The sequence below is a fragment of the Dromaius novaehollandiae genome, chromosome 9 (genome assembly GCF_036370855.1).
Source record: "Dromaius novaehollandiae isolate bDroNov1 chromosome 9, bDroNov1.hap1, whole genome shotgun sequence".
Lineage (NCBI taxonomy): Eukaryota > Metazoa > Chordata > Aves > Casuariiformes > Dromaiidae > Dromaius > Dromaius novaehollandiae.
In genome coordinates this window covers 25,669,095-25,682,202 of record NC_088106.1, presented here as the reverse complement: position 1 = coordinate 25,682,202, position 13,108 = coordinate 25,669,095, and the positions used below count along the sequence as shown (strand labels likewise).

Below are 13,108 nucleotides of genomic sequence, written 5' to 3'. Positions count from 1 at the left end.
CTACACACTTAATGACATAGATAAAACACATATATGAATATTCAGCATCCTTGTGGGGCTTTGTTAGCTTGTAGCCATGATAGTGTATGTGTGTGTAAATAGAGTATGCATTTTATAAATATACTGCTGTCACTCCTGTGACATTTTTATGAGTATTTCTCAATACGTGGCCTCCGAGCACACCTACAGCTGGGACAATGGAACCAGGATGGTTCCACGATGGTGACTCCAGGCCTCTTCCATGTGCTGCAAGGTCCGATGGCATCTGGCTGCTGGAGTGGGATGATGCGGAAGGTGAGCGACGCTCTGGGATTTGGAGGGACTGCTCGAAGGGATGGTGTAGACCCAGTCCCTGAGTTTCTGTCACACACTGCACTTGTGACACTACAGCCATGGTAATTTCAGGTGGGAGGTGGTGTTGGTGTGGGTGGATGTTGTATTGATATAGATCACACAGATGATGGGTCTGTTAGTGTGGATGAGAAATCCTGGTCTCTCCCTCTAGCTTTAAGCACACAAATGTGCAACATCAGATGTATGTGGCAGTGTGAAAAGCTGTATTTAAGTCTCTCAGGTCCTAGTGCATGGGATAAAACTGTAAACATATATGCTCCTGCTGTGTGGTAGCAGGGAAAGGAAAAATCCATTTTGGCTGCTTCTTTAGGAACCAGTCTTTAAACTAGTGTTTTTCTGATGTTTATCCTGACTGTCTTTTAGTGCTTTGGTCATTTCCATTTTCACTGCCTCCAGAAAATCTGCGTGAATATATTTGAAAAAACATTGCAAAAGCTCGAACTTGCTCCTTTAGATTTAAGCCTCTTATGTTATTTGATCCAGCAATTGCTGCATTTTTAAATCTCCTTTTGCTTATGGATTAGTCCAGTTTCTTCCCCCCCCCCCCCCACTCTCCCCCATTCCCTCACCATTAATTCACACAATAGAAGTTGGGTTTTTCCCAGTTGTCTGAATTCAACATGATCAGCTAAAGCATTTGTTTAGTCCTTGCTAAATCTCGTATGCGCATTTCGGTGTTCAAAGTCTCCTGGGCTACAGGAGCTTCTCTCTTTGTCTGGCCAGTCATGATGAATTCAGACTTGACAGTTTTGGGTAAACACTCTGGAAACCAAAGTTCATTTCCTTCAAGAAGGAGGCAATGCAGTGTAAGGTGGTGAGATACTAAAGCCTTCATGGAAGCTGGGAAGATGGGCAGTTTCTCAGGAAAGCAAGAGGGAGCCATGTGCGTGTTTACTAGCTCAGGGTGCCACCGCCTTGTCATCTGGGTTGGTACTGCGCTTTAGTCTGCCAGCTCCCACTGCAGAGCTGGGGCGCTCTGGGGACTTGGGCAGCTACTGGCATGGCTCTCTGCTAGGAGAGCTTTCATCTTAAATTAGAATCTATTACTCAGTGCAAGGAGCTGAGTTCTTCATGCGCACTGTGCAGATGTATGTTGTAAATCTGGAGCAGTAAAATAGGCATGAGAGCCTTTATCTGGATAAAGACTCTGGCTTTAGTCTTTATGTGGCCTGAGGACCAGAGTGAATTTTGAGATCTGTTTGCAAAACTAATACTTGCAGATGTGTTGCTGGAGAATCTTGTTTGTTGCTGCATCTGGCCAGAGACAGGGGAATTGCATTCCTTGAGATGCTCTAGCTGGTATCTGGCTGGCTGATAGTGGAAATACCAAAACTCAAAACTAAAAAAAGAGAGAGAGAGAAACCCAGCTTAAGTTCAGCTTTACTAAAACACACAGACTGACTTGACTTGTTTAATGGGGATTCAATCACCTGAAGGAAAGGATAATTCTGTGATGGAGATGATGTGAAGGACTCTCTGGATGTAGTCAAAGCATGTTTAGATACTACAATTATCTCCACAGAATCATTGTCTTAGCTCATGTAAATCAAATAAGCTGCTATTCTAGTGCCATTCTGTTTGTCTGAGGCTTCTGGACATGTGTATCTGTGTCTGCTTCTGGGACATGTCACTCTTCCTGGCTCTGGGCTGCAGAGCTGATCTCCCGCATGTGTCTCCAGGACTCTGCAGAGCTCCCCCCGCCTTTGCCGTGGGTCCAAATCTGGACAAATGCACAGAGTTCCTAAATTCCACCTGGACAAAACTTCTTAGGAGAAAGGAGAAGATTTCTCCTCAGGAAGGAGGGTATATACCCTAAAAATGGATGCGTGGAAACCTTCTGGACAGTGCTTTCAGTAAAGCTTTATCTTAAATACCTTGTATTGTGGACTTGGCCACAATTGGCCAAACCATGTGTTTGCACATTCCTCCATTGCTGTGTCTGGAGTTCGTGGGAGCCCAATGCCTTTGGGAAAGCTTCAGTTCTTCCGCTAATGTTTCAGCCAGCGGATGGTTTCTCCAGTTTCCCTGCTAAACTTCCCCCCCCCCCCCCATCCCCGAGCTACCTGGTGAGGCTAAAAAAATGTCCCTTTCTTTAAACCGTTCCCAATGACACATATAAAAATGCTGGGACATTCTTACTGAGAGTTTTTTATTGTTATTTGTAATGTGATAATTCACTGGAGTGTAGAAAATGCTGCTTTTGGAAGTATTTTCATTTGAAGCTCTTAACGCTGTTCCGTGCTTGTAATAATACATTAGCTGTGATGTGTGTTAGCTTGTTCTGAAGCTTAACAGGAGTCATCGTCTTTGAACATATCTGAGAAGCTATCAAATCATCTTTTAGCTGAAAGTCGACAGACCTCCTTGGAAAAGGAGTTTGTGGCAGGACTGTTACTGGTCTCAGCCTTAGTACTCTCCGCAGCATTGAGCCAACCTTGCAGAGAGCTGGGGCAGATCCCAGGTGTTAATCCTGGTAGCCCTTTCAATGTGTGAAGCTGCACCAACTGAAGCTCTGCCCAACTGACATGCTAGCCTTTACTAATGGCCTGCTTACTGAGTGGGAAAAATGGTTGCTTGTCCTCAACTTCTGACTGCACTTGGGAGCTATTCAGGTAGGAGATGGGACAGGATCTCTGCTATCTTGCCCCATGCCTACAGCCTCTGGGCTGAACGAGATGACATCACTGCCAGGGCAGTGGCTTGGGAAGGGACACCTCCACCCTGATGTCTTCTCTGCCCAGGAACCTCTGGGGGCCTTCTGCTCTCTGGGTCAGGGATGATGTTTGCAGGGGAGCTGCTCTTGTTTCCAAGTGTTGCCATCTCTGAGACCAACAGGTCTGTAACCCCTTCAGGATGCCCAAAGCCACATGGTCAAAGGGCTGCTTTTGTTATGTAGCCTGGTGGGTGTCCGTAAGGCTTTTCAGATGAATAAAAAGAGAAGATCCCTGCCCCGAGTATGCAATCTAAATTAGAGATAATGTTGGGGGATAAGCATAAAAGGAAAACCAAAGCATTGAAATCAGTAAGAGGTAAAAATCTGAATACATGTAGGGATCTGGGTTGAAGAAGGGAAACAACAGACCATGGGTGGAAGTCAAAGTCCTGATAAGATAGGGGGATTTCAACAGCAAAAACAAGCCATCTGTTGCCAGTTGAAAATGAGAACAGATAGAGTTTTCATGAATAGTTTTCTCCCTGTTCTACTCAAATTGTAAAATGTTGGCTGAATTGTGTGACAATATTTTGAATGAATTTTTAAGTGGTTATTTTAAATTTTGTATTTAAATGTAACAATTATTTTAGTGTTAAATTTTTCTAAAAAGCCAACCTATTTCAGGAGTTACTGTTTCATGATGTTCTAGGAAGGGTGTTTAACTTTGGACCCAGATTTTTGTAAGGAGAACAAGAGCAGGGGTATGAGTGAACTCTTGGTCCCACTGATGAAGTCCTTTGTATAACCTCATTGATTTCCCAGGAGATAGGATTCCACCCTTGGCAATTGTAGTACCCGCAAAAGACGACTTTCCAAGAAGTATAGTATAGCTATAGTGCCCTAGAACTCAATTTTGGGGTTAAGCCACCGTGTCCTCTCCCATGTACAACCTCCTGCTTTAGTGGAGATCCAAGTCTGGATAAAGGAGGAATCCCATGAAAGTAGAATCGTTGATGTTGTCAGCGTAGACGCCGTTGTTTTCCCCTTCCCCGTACACTTGAAGCCAGACTTCTTCCCCGGCACTGAGGTGAAGCAACACAGAACCGCTCGCTTGGTCGACGTTGTTCTTCTGGAACTGGTCGTAGGTGAAGAGCACTGCCTTGTCCTTCTTGTACAGGCTGACCTTGACGTCTGACAGGTACACCGTGAGGTGGTAGGCGAAATAGTACATGCCGGGGATGCTGCAGTGGAACTTGCCTGTGGTCGCGTCGTAGTGGCTCTGCTCATTGTAGAAGATCTTGCTGAATAGGATGGGGACGTTGGGGTGAGGAGCTCTGCCCGCGAGCCCCACGCTGAAGGCGGAGCGGTAAACGTAGGCACCTTCTCCCTTCTCCCCTTTCATCCCTGGGTTTCCTGGAAATCCTCTTGGGCCTTCAACTCCACGGCTTCCTATTTCGCCGTTGTCGCCTTTGGGGCCTTGCTCACCTAGGGGACAGAGCTGGGGTTGATGAGGTGGTTTGCGCTGTGCCGGCAGCTGCTACGCACTGCCCCAAAATACAGAAGGAACAGCTCGACATCGTGAAACGAGGGTTGTCCTCTAAGGGAGGGCATGGTTGCACGAGGAGGCATGGGGACGTTATGGCTGCGGGCATGTGAGGAGTGCGTGCCTGGTGCTTGGCAGGAGGAGAGGGCGAGGGGCAAGGGAGTTACCTGCACGCAGGAACACTGCAGGACTGTTTAGGAAAGGCTGGATTAGTTCAACATCCCCAGGACCTGAGACAGCAGGTTTAAAACCCGCTCTGCACCATGCTGCGGTCCTCTCTGACGGTGCGGCGAGCACTCCTTCAGGCACTACCGTGCTGTGTGTGTGCAGAGCTGCTGACAGCGAGCGTCTGGAAAGCCTCGTTAATTAGAAATGAACAAACGACCAAACTGAACCCTTTGGCTTGCTGAGAGCAGCCGAAGCACGGCCCATGCAGCAGAGAAAGCAGGTCCTCCCCCTGCGCCGTTTCGAGCAGTAAGTGCTTCGTTACTCCCAGCCACAGGGTTTGCTTGTTCTCTGGCCTCTTTTTCTCCTGTCTTGTGCTCTCCCTTCTTTAAGAAGGGACATGTTGTTTATCTGAAGACAGCTGGGAGATTTGGGGTGTACTGGGCACTCAGGGAAATCAGTGGTAGTCTTTCTGTTGACCCCCCATAAATATTGTATCTGGCTCCTACTGAGACGTCTTTCTCCCCTGAAGCTCAGGAGAGGCTCTCGGAGGCTGGGTTTCGTGCTTGGACGGGTGCTGCCTGGACAGAGGAGGACAGGGCTGAGCCCAACGCACGGGCGCTCCGCGTCACGAGCCTCTCCTGCGGTTTCCACGGGTGGGTGCCGGGGGGTGTGTGCGCTCTGTGACCCCCACCCTGTCCACCCACTCGGGGCTCCCGGCTCGTGGGGGCGCAAGGCTTGGGGCTGCCGCGGGCTCCAGCAGCGACCTTCCCAAAGCTCCTCACCAACCTTGCTCGCCTTTCTCTCCCTTTTGTCCGTCTTTGCCGTCCTTCCCGTCGCGGCCGGGGAGCCCGTTGTGGCCGGGGTAGCCGGGCGCTCCCCCCATCCAGTTGGCACACGGCGTCTTGGGGTCGGGCTGGGTCTCCTGCGCGGCTGTCTCCGTGCCGTGGAGGGTCGCCAGCAGCAGCGAGCACAGGAGGAAGCGGGCTGCGCCCCACATCCCGGATCCCGAAATGGACAACGCCTTCCTCGCCTTTAAAGGTTAAAAAAACCCCAAAAAACAAAAAAACAAAAGAAACCAATGGAATAATGAAGGGGCACACAATAAATGAGACTGAACTGACATGCCCAACGGGAAGCAATTCTGCGTGGCAGAATGACCCTTCCGCGCTCAGCGCTCTTCTGGCGTGAGCTCCGGCACGGGGGGTCGGGATCAGGCCCCCGGGAGCAGCGGCTGACCTCGGCCCTGGAGGAGAGCCGGCGCGGGGAGGAGCAGACCCGGAGGTACTCGCTCCCCAGGCGCTCGCAGAGCTCCTCCGCGCTGGTGTGGCCGTCGCCGAGCCCGGCAGACATCGGGATACCCGGGGCTGGTGTCTCTGCGATGCTCTGGTGAGTTGGTGACAACGCGCTTCAACCGCTGCTCAGCCGAGCGACCGGCTGACTGAGAGTACGGGTCTGGCAGCGCTCGTGTCAAACCCCGCAGCCTTTGTGCTGAGCAGGTGGCTTCTTGCTGCCTACAGAGTTTGCTAACCTTGGTCTGTTTAATGGCAGCAGAAATTACTGAGAGCTTCAATCGCTTCCGAGTGACACAAACTTTAATACTTTTTTCCACTGGAGTTATGCTGTGGGACTAAAACACCATGATTTGCAGAGCACCTAGGAATTGCGGAGTCCCATTCTTCCTTGGAACCAGTTGCTTTGCTACCCGAAGCAATTAGTGCAGCTTCCCCAAATGAGCTGCTTGGTAACGCGCTATGGCCACCTCGAGGCTTTGCTCTAAGGCTCACGGAGATCCATGGGACCTCCGCGGGTTTTGGATCAGGCTTTTAGGAAGCAGGCACTTTAAAATGACCATTGTTGTGTGATAGTGCTCCCTGGGCAGAGATTATACCCTGGAACAAAAAGGTATCCTGTTATGAGCGTTTTAAGTGGCGTAATGGGCAATAAAAAAGTGAATAACAGCATGGCCATTAGAGTCCCTTAGCTCTGTAATTTCCAAGAAAAATAGTATTTCAGAGTAACTCCTTTGATGGGTTGATTTTCCTTATGAAAGCTATTTAAATGTCATATTTTAAATAATGTCTTACTAGCTCTGGCATAATGGCTTCCAAGGAAGTTAAATAACAAAGAGGTTACCACCCCTTCAGTTTTTGCAGGATGTGTGTGTGTGGGGGGGGCTTTACGGAAAACTGCAAAGTTCTGCAGAATAAGACTCCAGGAGGCAGTAACAAACAAAAATAGGGAAGTCTTAAAACCGTGCCCATTTCGCCTGGCTCTGCCACTCCAATAGCCACTGCGCTGGGGATGTCACCCTTGTCCGCAGGCAGTTTCGGGGCTGAGGTGTGCGACGCCTGCGTGTTTGCAGACCGGGCTAGCTACTGCAGCTTGTAATTCAGCATTACCGTGTCTTTGTGCTTTGGCAGGGAAAAAGCCCTTGTTCCTTTGGAGCAAGGGATGTGGCAGAGCCTCCTGAGCCAGGGCGGACAAGCGAAACGGGTGTAAAGTCCTGACGGTGGTGGCTGAGGAGGGAGCGCTGCCGGGAGCGCCTGGCGAGCTGCGGCGTGGGCACGCTGCGAGGCGGCCGCTCGGCCGTGCCGGGAGCGGGGGCCCCGCTCGGCTCAGCTCCCCGCGCCTGCCTGACGGCAAACCCTCCCCAGAGCCGGCAAGGGGGTCGTGGCCCCTCGGCTGTGTCGCTGCACTGCGAAAGCATGACAGCATTAAATAAAAACCTGTGCAAAAATCACATTTCTTCGGCTGTGTTTTGGTGATCTTGTTTGCGGTTTGTTCCGTTTTCTCTCATGTTGCCCAGGATCGGAATAGCTTAAAGACTTCAGCGGGGGCAGGGCAGGGTGGGGGGTCGCCTCCCCGGCTGGGGCTTCTCCAGCCCCCTCCGAGAAGGCGCCGGCGATGCTCAGCCCGCGGCATCCCTGCCGGGCTCCTCGCTGTTGTTGTGTTATGCTGTCTGCTTTTCTCCCTTCTAATACGAAAACCAGTGATAGGCAAATACAAAATGAATTTCATGAGAAATTACTGTAATTTGACTCTGATCGTAAGCGCTCTGCTTACTTGAGAAACTGAATTCTTTGGTATAAGCGTGTCTCGTGTAAGAAAACTTCTAAGCCGTGTTTGCTAGGGCTGAGTTAGAGCACAGCTACGGCTGTAATAGCCCGTTGCAAAGTCTTTACCGCTTCTTGTTGTACTTCAGTCTGACACTCCTTAACGTAACATCAAATGATCTGCAGATGTGGTTATGTCTGAATGCCAGCTGCACCTTTTCGGACAAGTGATAAATAAACTAAGAACTTTCAATGTGCTTCAGTTAATATAGAAGCTACCAAGGGAGTAAAAGCTCCTGTGCATTATATAGAGTTTGTTTGTTTATCAGCGGATATATCATCCATAAGAGTAATACCATTAAGAAGTGCTACATGGTGACTCAGACCGTGATTCAGAATTAAAATTTCATATAACACTATATATACATACATATATGTGAGAGAACTCTTTTCACAAAGCACAGAAAAAAATATCAAGCTGTGTGTTCCTACTCCAATATTTCCTTGCAAAGGGAACTAACCAGTGGCTTGGGTTATGTTGATCTCTTTCCCTTTTGTAATCACATCTATGTAATCCAGATAGCGTACTTTCTGCTGGCGTTACAGCGGTGACTTGCTCCACGGGGCTCACAACTGACGTCGGAGGAGCACGGGTTTCTGGCTATGAGCGGACACCACTCGGTGAGATCTGGACCCAAACCCCTCGCCCTGGGATTCTTCTAGGGAAGAGGTGAATCAGAAGGTAGCACTGCACTACTTACTGTAAAAGCCACGTATTTCTCACTGTTCTTCCTGACCACTTTTGATTTAGGAGTTTTGATCTCTAAATGAAGAGTGTCCCTAGAAGCAGGAGTATAAATCTAAATGAGATCTGCTATTCTTGGTTAAAATAGTTGCTAGCTATTCTGAGAATAACTCTAATGAAGAAAACTTCCTGTGAACAGAAAAGTCTGTATGATTCAGCCCAAAAGAAGAGAAAACAGAACTTAAGGGGAAAAAAAAGTCATGCTTACCAGCTGTTTTGAGTCCTAGTTGGCTTGCTGCAGTCTCTTTGGAAATGAAGTCCTGCTACTGCATCGCTATCCCTAAGGGCACGGGGAGCTGTCAGCTAAGATGCTGTGTTTTCCATTTGCTATTGCGCATGCTGATTTAAAAGTTGGGATTTCCCATTAATTTTTCCTGGCCCTCACTTAGTTTAGGGCCACTTATGTAAAATCCAGTCACAAAGTGAGAGCTTGAAAGATATCCTTAAAGAGGAAAAATAGTGCTTTGGAAATTTCAGAGGAACTGAAGCAGAAGTGGGTTGTTAGAGAAGTCTGTATTTGAAAGCTGAGTTGTCAAGGGCTTGACTTTTACAGTCCCCTGTGAACAAGCTGCAGCTCGGTGCAAATCGGGAAAGCTTGTTAGCAGCTGATGGAGAAAGTGTGTCTTCAGGCTTGCACTAATGCATTTGAATGCGTTTTTTGCAATGCGTCAGTAAATGAATTATTGTGTGAGATGCTTTTGCTTCTCTTTTAATAGCAAGTGCCATTCCAGCACGGAGGAACGCGCAGCGGCTCACGGCCCCGCCACCAAAGAAGGGAATTGCCGAGGAAAGGGGCAGTGCTGCTGGGGGAGAGAACTTCACTTTAAACAAACCGAACGACTTAGTCCTTCTAAGCGACTGGCACCTGTGAGTGCTATTGTAAATCTTCAGAGTAATTTTAGCCCCGTGGATGGTTTTCAACCTATCACAAAGTCTGGCTTTAGGCCAAAACAAAGTGGGTTTTTTTTGTATTTTTTGTTTTTTTTTTTCCTGTGTGTCTTGCCTTCCAAACTGGAAGCTGTGGGATGTTGAACCTAAAATAGATTAGGCTTTTCTCTCTGATCATTCCAGTGCAGGTCAATGTTAACTAGATGTAACCTAGACCAAACCTTTCACCTTAAAATTGGGTGAGAGTAGTTACTTTGTAGAGGAAAGGATGCAAGTTACTGCTGCCCTTAGGTCCCTACGCAGCACTAGAAGAAGAGGTGCAGTCCTCAGGAGCAAGAAAAGTTCATCCAAGTGAATGTTAACAGGACAGTGTTCCGCACTACCGAGTTGTCAGAAAGAACTGGCTGTCCAGAAAGAATAAAAGGATGTTTAAATAAATGCATAAATAGCTTCTTCTATGTGCAGCTGAGAGTCAGCAAGGGTAGGTTATAAAGTATAGAGGAGAAGAATGAGAAAGGGAGGAGCTATAAGACAGCTACTTTCTTTCTCCCTTATTTTGGTCAAGCTGCTAGTCCAGCATTTGAAGAATTTGCTTCTTTTTCTTTCTTTCCCCCCTTGCCCTGCCTCTTGACAATGATTTTTCCAGGCAATGTTGAGACTTGAAAGAATATTCCCTCATGCAATCCCGGTAAAAGGTGACAGGGATCTAGCTGGATCCATGGTTTTCTTCTAAACGTAGTTTGCTACAGCTTACAGAGAGGATTCCATCCTGCTAATGTGAAACAACTTCCCCTGAATAAAATAGTGGGCTTTGCAAGACCCGTTCCCGGGGCACTTCGCGGTCCGGCCGGCTGCACGCGGCAGCTCTGGTGCCTCCCCTGCTCCCCCGCGGCATCACCAGGAGCTCGGGGCCGTGCTGCAAGGGCAGAGCCTGGGCGTGCTCTGCCAAAGTTTCGTCTTGCCGGTCTCAAACACCGTCAAAGTGTTGTTTCCTGAGAACTCAGCGGAGGAGTGGGCTCTTGCAGCTGAAATCTGAACTTTTTTTTAAGCGGAGATTAGTTTTTCAGCTTGCTCTCCCCTGGGTGTGGGCAAAAGCTAGACTGCTTTCTATGCCAGCTCTTGGCTTGGACTCCGAAATGCATGATTTGGGTATTTATTAGGCTGCTAGTATTTGAAGATTGGACCTGACACATTTAATAGGTAATGTTCCAATTAAGGAATGGCATTTCAGTGCGGTTGTTACAAAACTACTGTGGCGACAAACTACTCAGTGGCCACCAAGCAGCTTCCAGGATGCTATCGCCGCCTTGCAGGGAACGTGTGGAAGGCCGCGCTCTGCCCGCTGTGTGTCGGGCGCTATCACCAGCAGACGCGACCTCTCGAGGCGCCTGCTCGTGTCCATGTCCTCCTGCGCCCGGGCTTTGCAGATTGGCGCCGGCTCCTGTCCCCGCTGCAGAGTGAGATGTTACAGGATGCAGCGAGCTACATCTGGCCGCGGGCCGCGAAAGCGCGCAAACCGCTCTGCGTCCTGCCCCGTGACGAGCAGCGTCCCAAACCGGGACGAGACCGGTGGCCTCCGCAGCTCGGGTGCTGTTCAGAGGCCGGTGCTCTGACCGGGGCTGGGGGTCTTTTCGGCACAGAGGGAAAGCTGCTGCCTAAGCGATGATTATTAATTCCTGGAATACCTTTTCCTATTTGCACTGTACGCGCCAGGTCTACGGCGCGGGAAGCACTGCCGATGTCTAATTTAGCCAGAAATTCTCTGGGTGAGTCTGACCTGGTTTTCTCTCCTGGGCCTCATCCAACTGCGGAGATGGATCCAAGCTTTCACTGTGAATAAAAACAAGCAGAACGTTATATTTAGCCATCTATAAACAGGAATAAAATAAAGCGTGAGGCAGTCGTCGTATCAACTGTGCTCTGCGAGCGCGGTCCCCTTCCCCGCTGGGACGATGTGGTCGGGACAGAGCGGCGCGGCGGGAGGAACGTGCCGTTCCCGGCAAAGTGTCGCGGTTGCCGGGGTCGGTCCGACCCTGCGGTCCCGGAGCCTCCCCTTGCAGCGGGAGCCGGGCAGGGAGCCACCACCGCCTCCCCACGAGGGCTGAGCCTTCATCCGCCGGGGCCCCCAAGGGGCTGAAGCTGCAAGCTTGCTTTCACCGGCCCTGTGTAATTTAACAAAGACGTGAGCTGAAATTTCTGCAGGCAAAAGGCGGCTGCCGGGGGCCCCCTTTCCCGGTGGCCCCACACTCCCCGGGGCCGGCTGGGCCCCGCATGCCCCACGGCCGGGGACAGCGCGCGTTTTCCCCTGCGCTGAGAGCAGCGAAGGCTGTTTGCTCCGCGGAGCGAGCTTGCTGACACCTCGGAAAATGCTATTTTTGTGAGCGTGAGGCCACGGCAGGGCTGCCGGTGGTAGGATGCTGCAGGACCAGCAGCAAAACCCAGCAGTCGGGGAGCCCTTCGTGGCCACAAAACAGCGGTTCTCCCCCGTTAGGTGTGTGGCATCGGGCTTCCCTCTAGCAGCTATTGCTACGGGGGGAGAGCAGCCGGGGAGGCCAAGCCCTCCGCTGCCCGCGGGCCGCCTCGTCCCCCCGAGCCTCTCTGCCCTCGCCGCGTAAATAAGTTTCACTGCCTTTGAGCTGAGTTACCAATTTCTCGACCCGTTTCCCACGGACAAACGGGCTCTTTCTTTCCCCTGTAACTGGCAGTGGAGGCAGAAAAGCTTGTGCCGGGCTGGAGCAATAGCGTCTTCTGCTTCCCAGCGCTCGCAGATGAACTTCCTCCGGCTCAAGGGATTTCTGCTTGGCTCCCGGTAAGGGATCTTTGCTCATCGGGGTTTCTCATGCAGAAAGGGGCATAGATATGTTCGTCTGGGCAATAGGGGCCTGTAAATATGACTCACAGTTTCTTCTCTTAACATTACAGCTGGTGCCAGAGTACTCATTTCTCCGTTGGGGGGTTTGGGTGCCGCGTTGGCTTAACTTTGCTGTGTCCGCCCCAGAAGCAAAGCCAAACGTCTGCACGTTGAGCCTTCGGGTCTCCTGGGCTCTGTGCTACTCCCTCCAGCTCCTGTCATCTCTCACGCAAACGTACAGCTGAGCCAGTGTGTTTCAGCACAGTTTAGCCTTGTTTGGGGATTTGGTTTGGGATGGGAAGTGACTGGGCAGGGAATAGAGTGAAAACCTCAAATATCTGGTATGCAGAGAACTCCTCCGAAATACTCCGGTGAAAACTTCATCACCAAGCTCTGCGTCCAGCGGTGAGCTCATCTTTCCTGCGGGAACCTGCGCGAGTCGGCTGCCAGCTCCCCGCTGCAGCCTCGCTCTGCTAACCGCCCCGCTGAGACAGTTAATGAGATTTCTGCTCGCCCATTAAAACCAACGGCTCAGTCCGGGCAACTGGAAGGGCAGAATTCAGATGAAATATCCCGCGCAGCTGATAATCGTGCAGTCTCCTGCAGTCTGTTTGCATGCATTGCAAAGCATTTTCAAAAGTACATACATTATTCATTAAGAGAGCATATCTGAATAATTTAAATACGGCGAACAACCGTTTTTTTGCATAAATGAACTTCCACCTTATCCGAATCAGCAAGTCCCTTCGGCTGTGTGTTCCTGACAATAGATGGTGCTCACGGCGTTCCCCAG

The 13,108-nt window shown here is 50.2% G+C and overlaps 2 protein-coding genes across 2 annotated transcripts in view; one reads left to right on the top strand and one right to left on the bottom strand.

The window, feature by feature from the left end:
• Positions 1–2,484: 2,484 nt before the first annotated feature.
• Positions 2,485–9,322, bottom strand: ADIPOQ (adiponectin, C1Q and collagen domain containing). Its single transcript, XM_026109693.2, has 3 exons — positions 8,785–9,322; positions 5,505–5,748; positions 2,485–4,492 (listed from the first exon to the last, which is right to left on the bottom strand). Exons 2-3 carry the CDS (start codon positions 5,713–5,715, stop codon positions 3,966–3,968), a joined length of 738 nt encoding a protein of 245 aa, XP_025965478.2. The 5' UTR covers positions 5,716–5,748; positions 8,785–9,322; the 3' UTR covers positions 2,485–3,965.
• Positions 9,323–12,181: 2,859 nt separating this feature from the next.
• The window catches only part of ST6GAL1 (ST6 beta-galactoside alpha-2,6-sialyltransferase 1), an 85,743-nt gene continuing 84,816 nt past the window's right edge, over positions 12,182–13,108 (top strand). The window contains exon 1 of the mRNA XM_026109685.2: positions 12,182–12,273. The gene's annotated coding sequence lies outside the window, so the exon portion shown is untranslated. The remainder of the gene's footprint in view (positions 12,274–13,108) is intronic.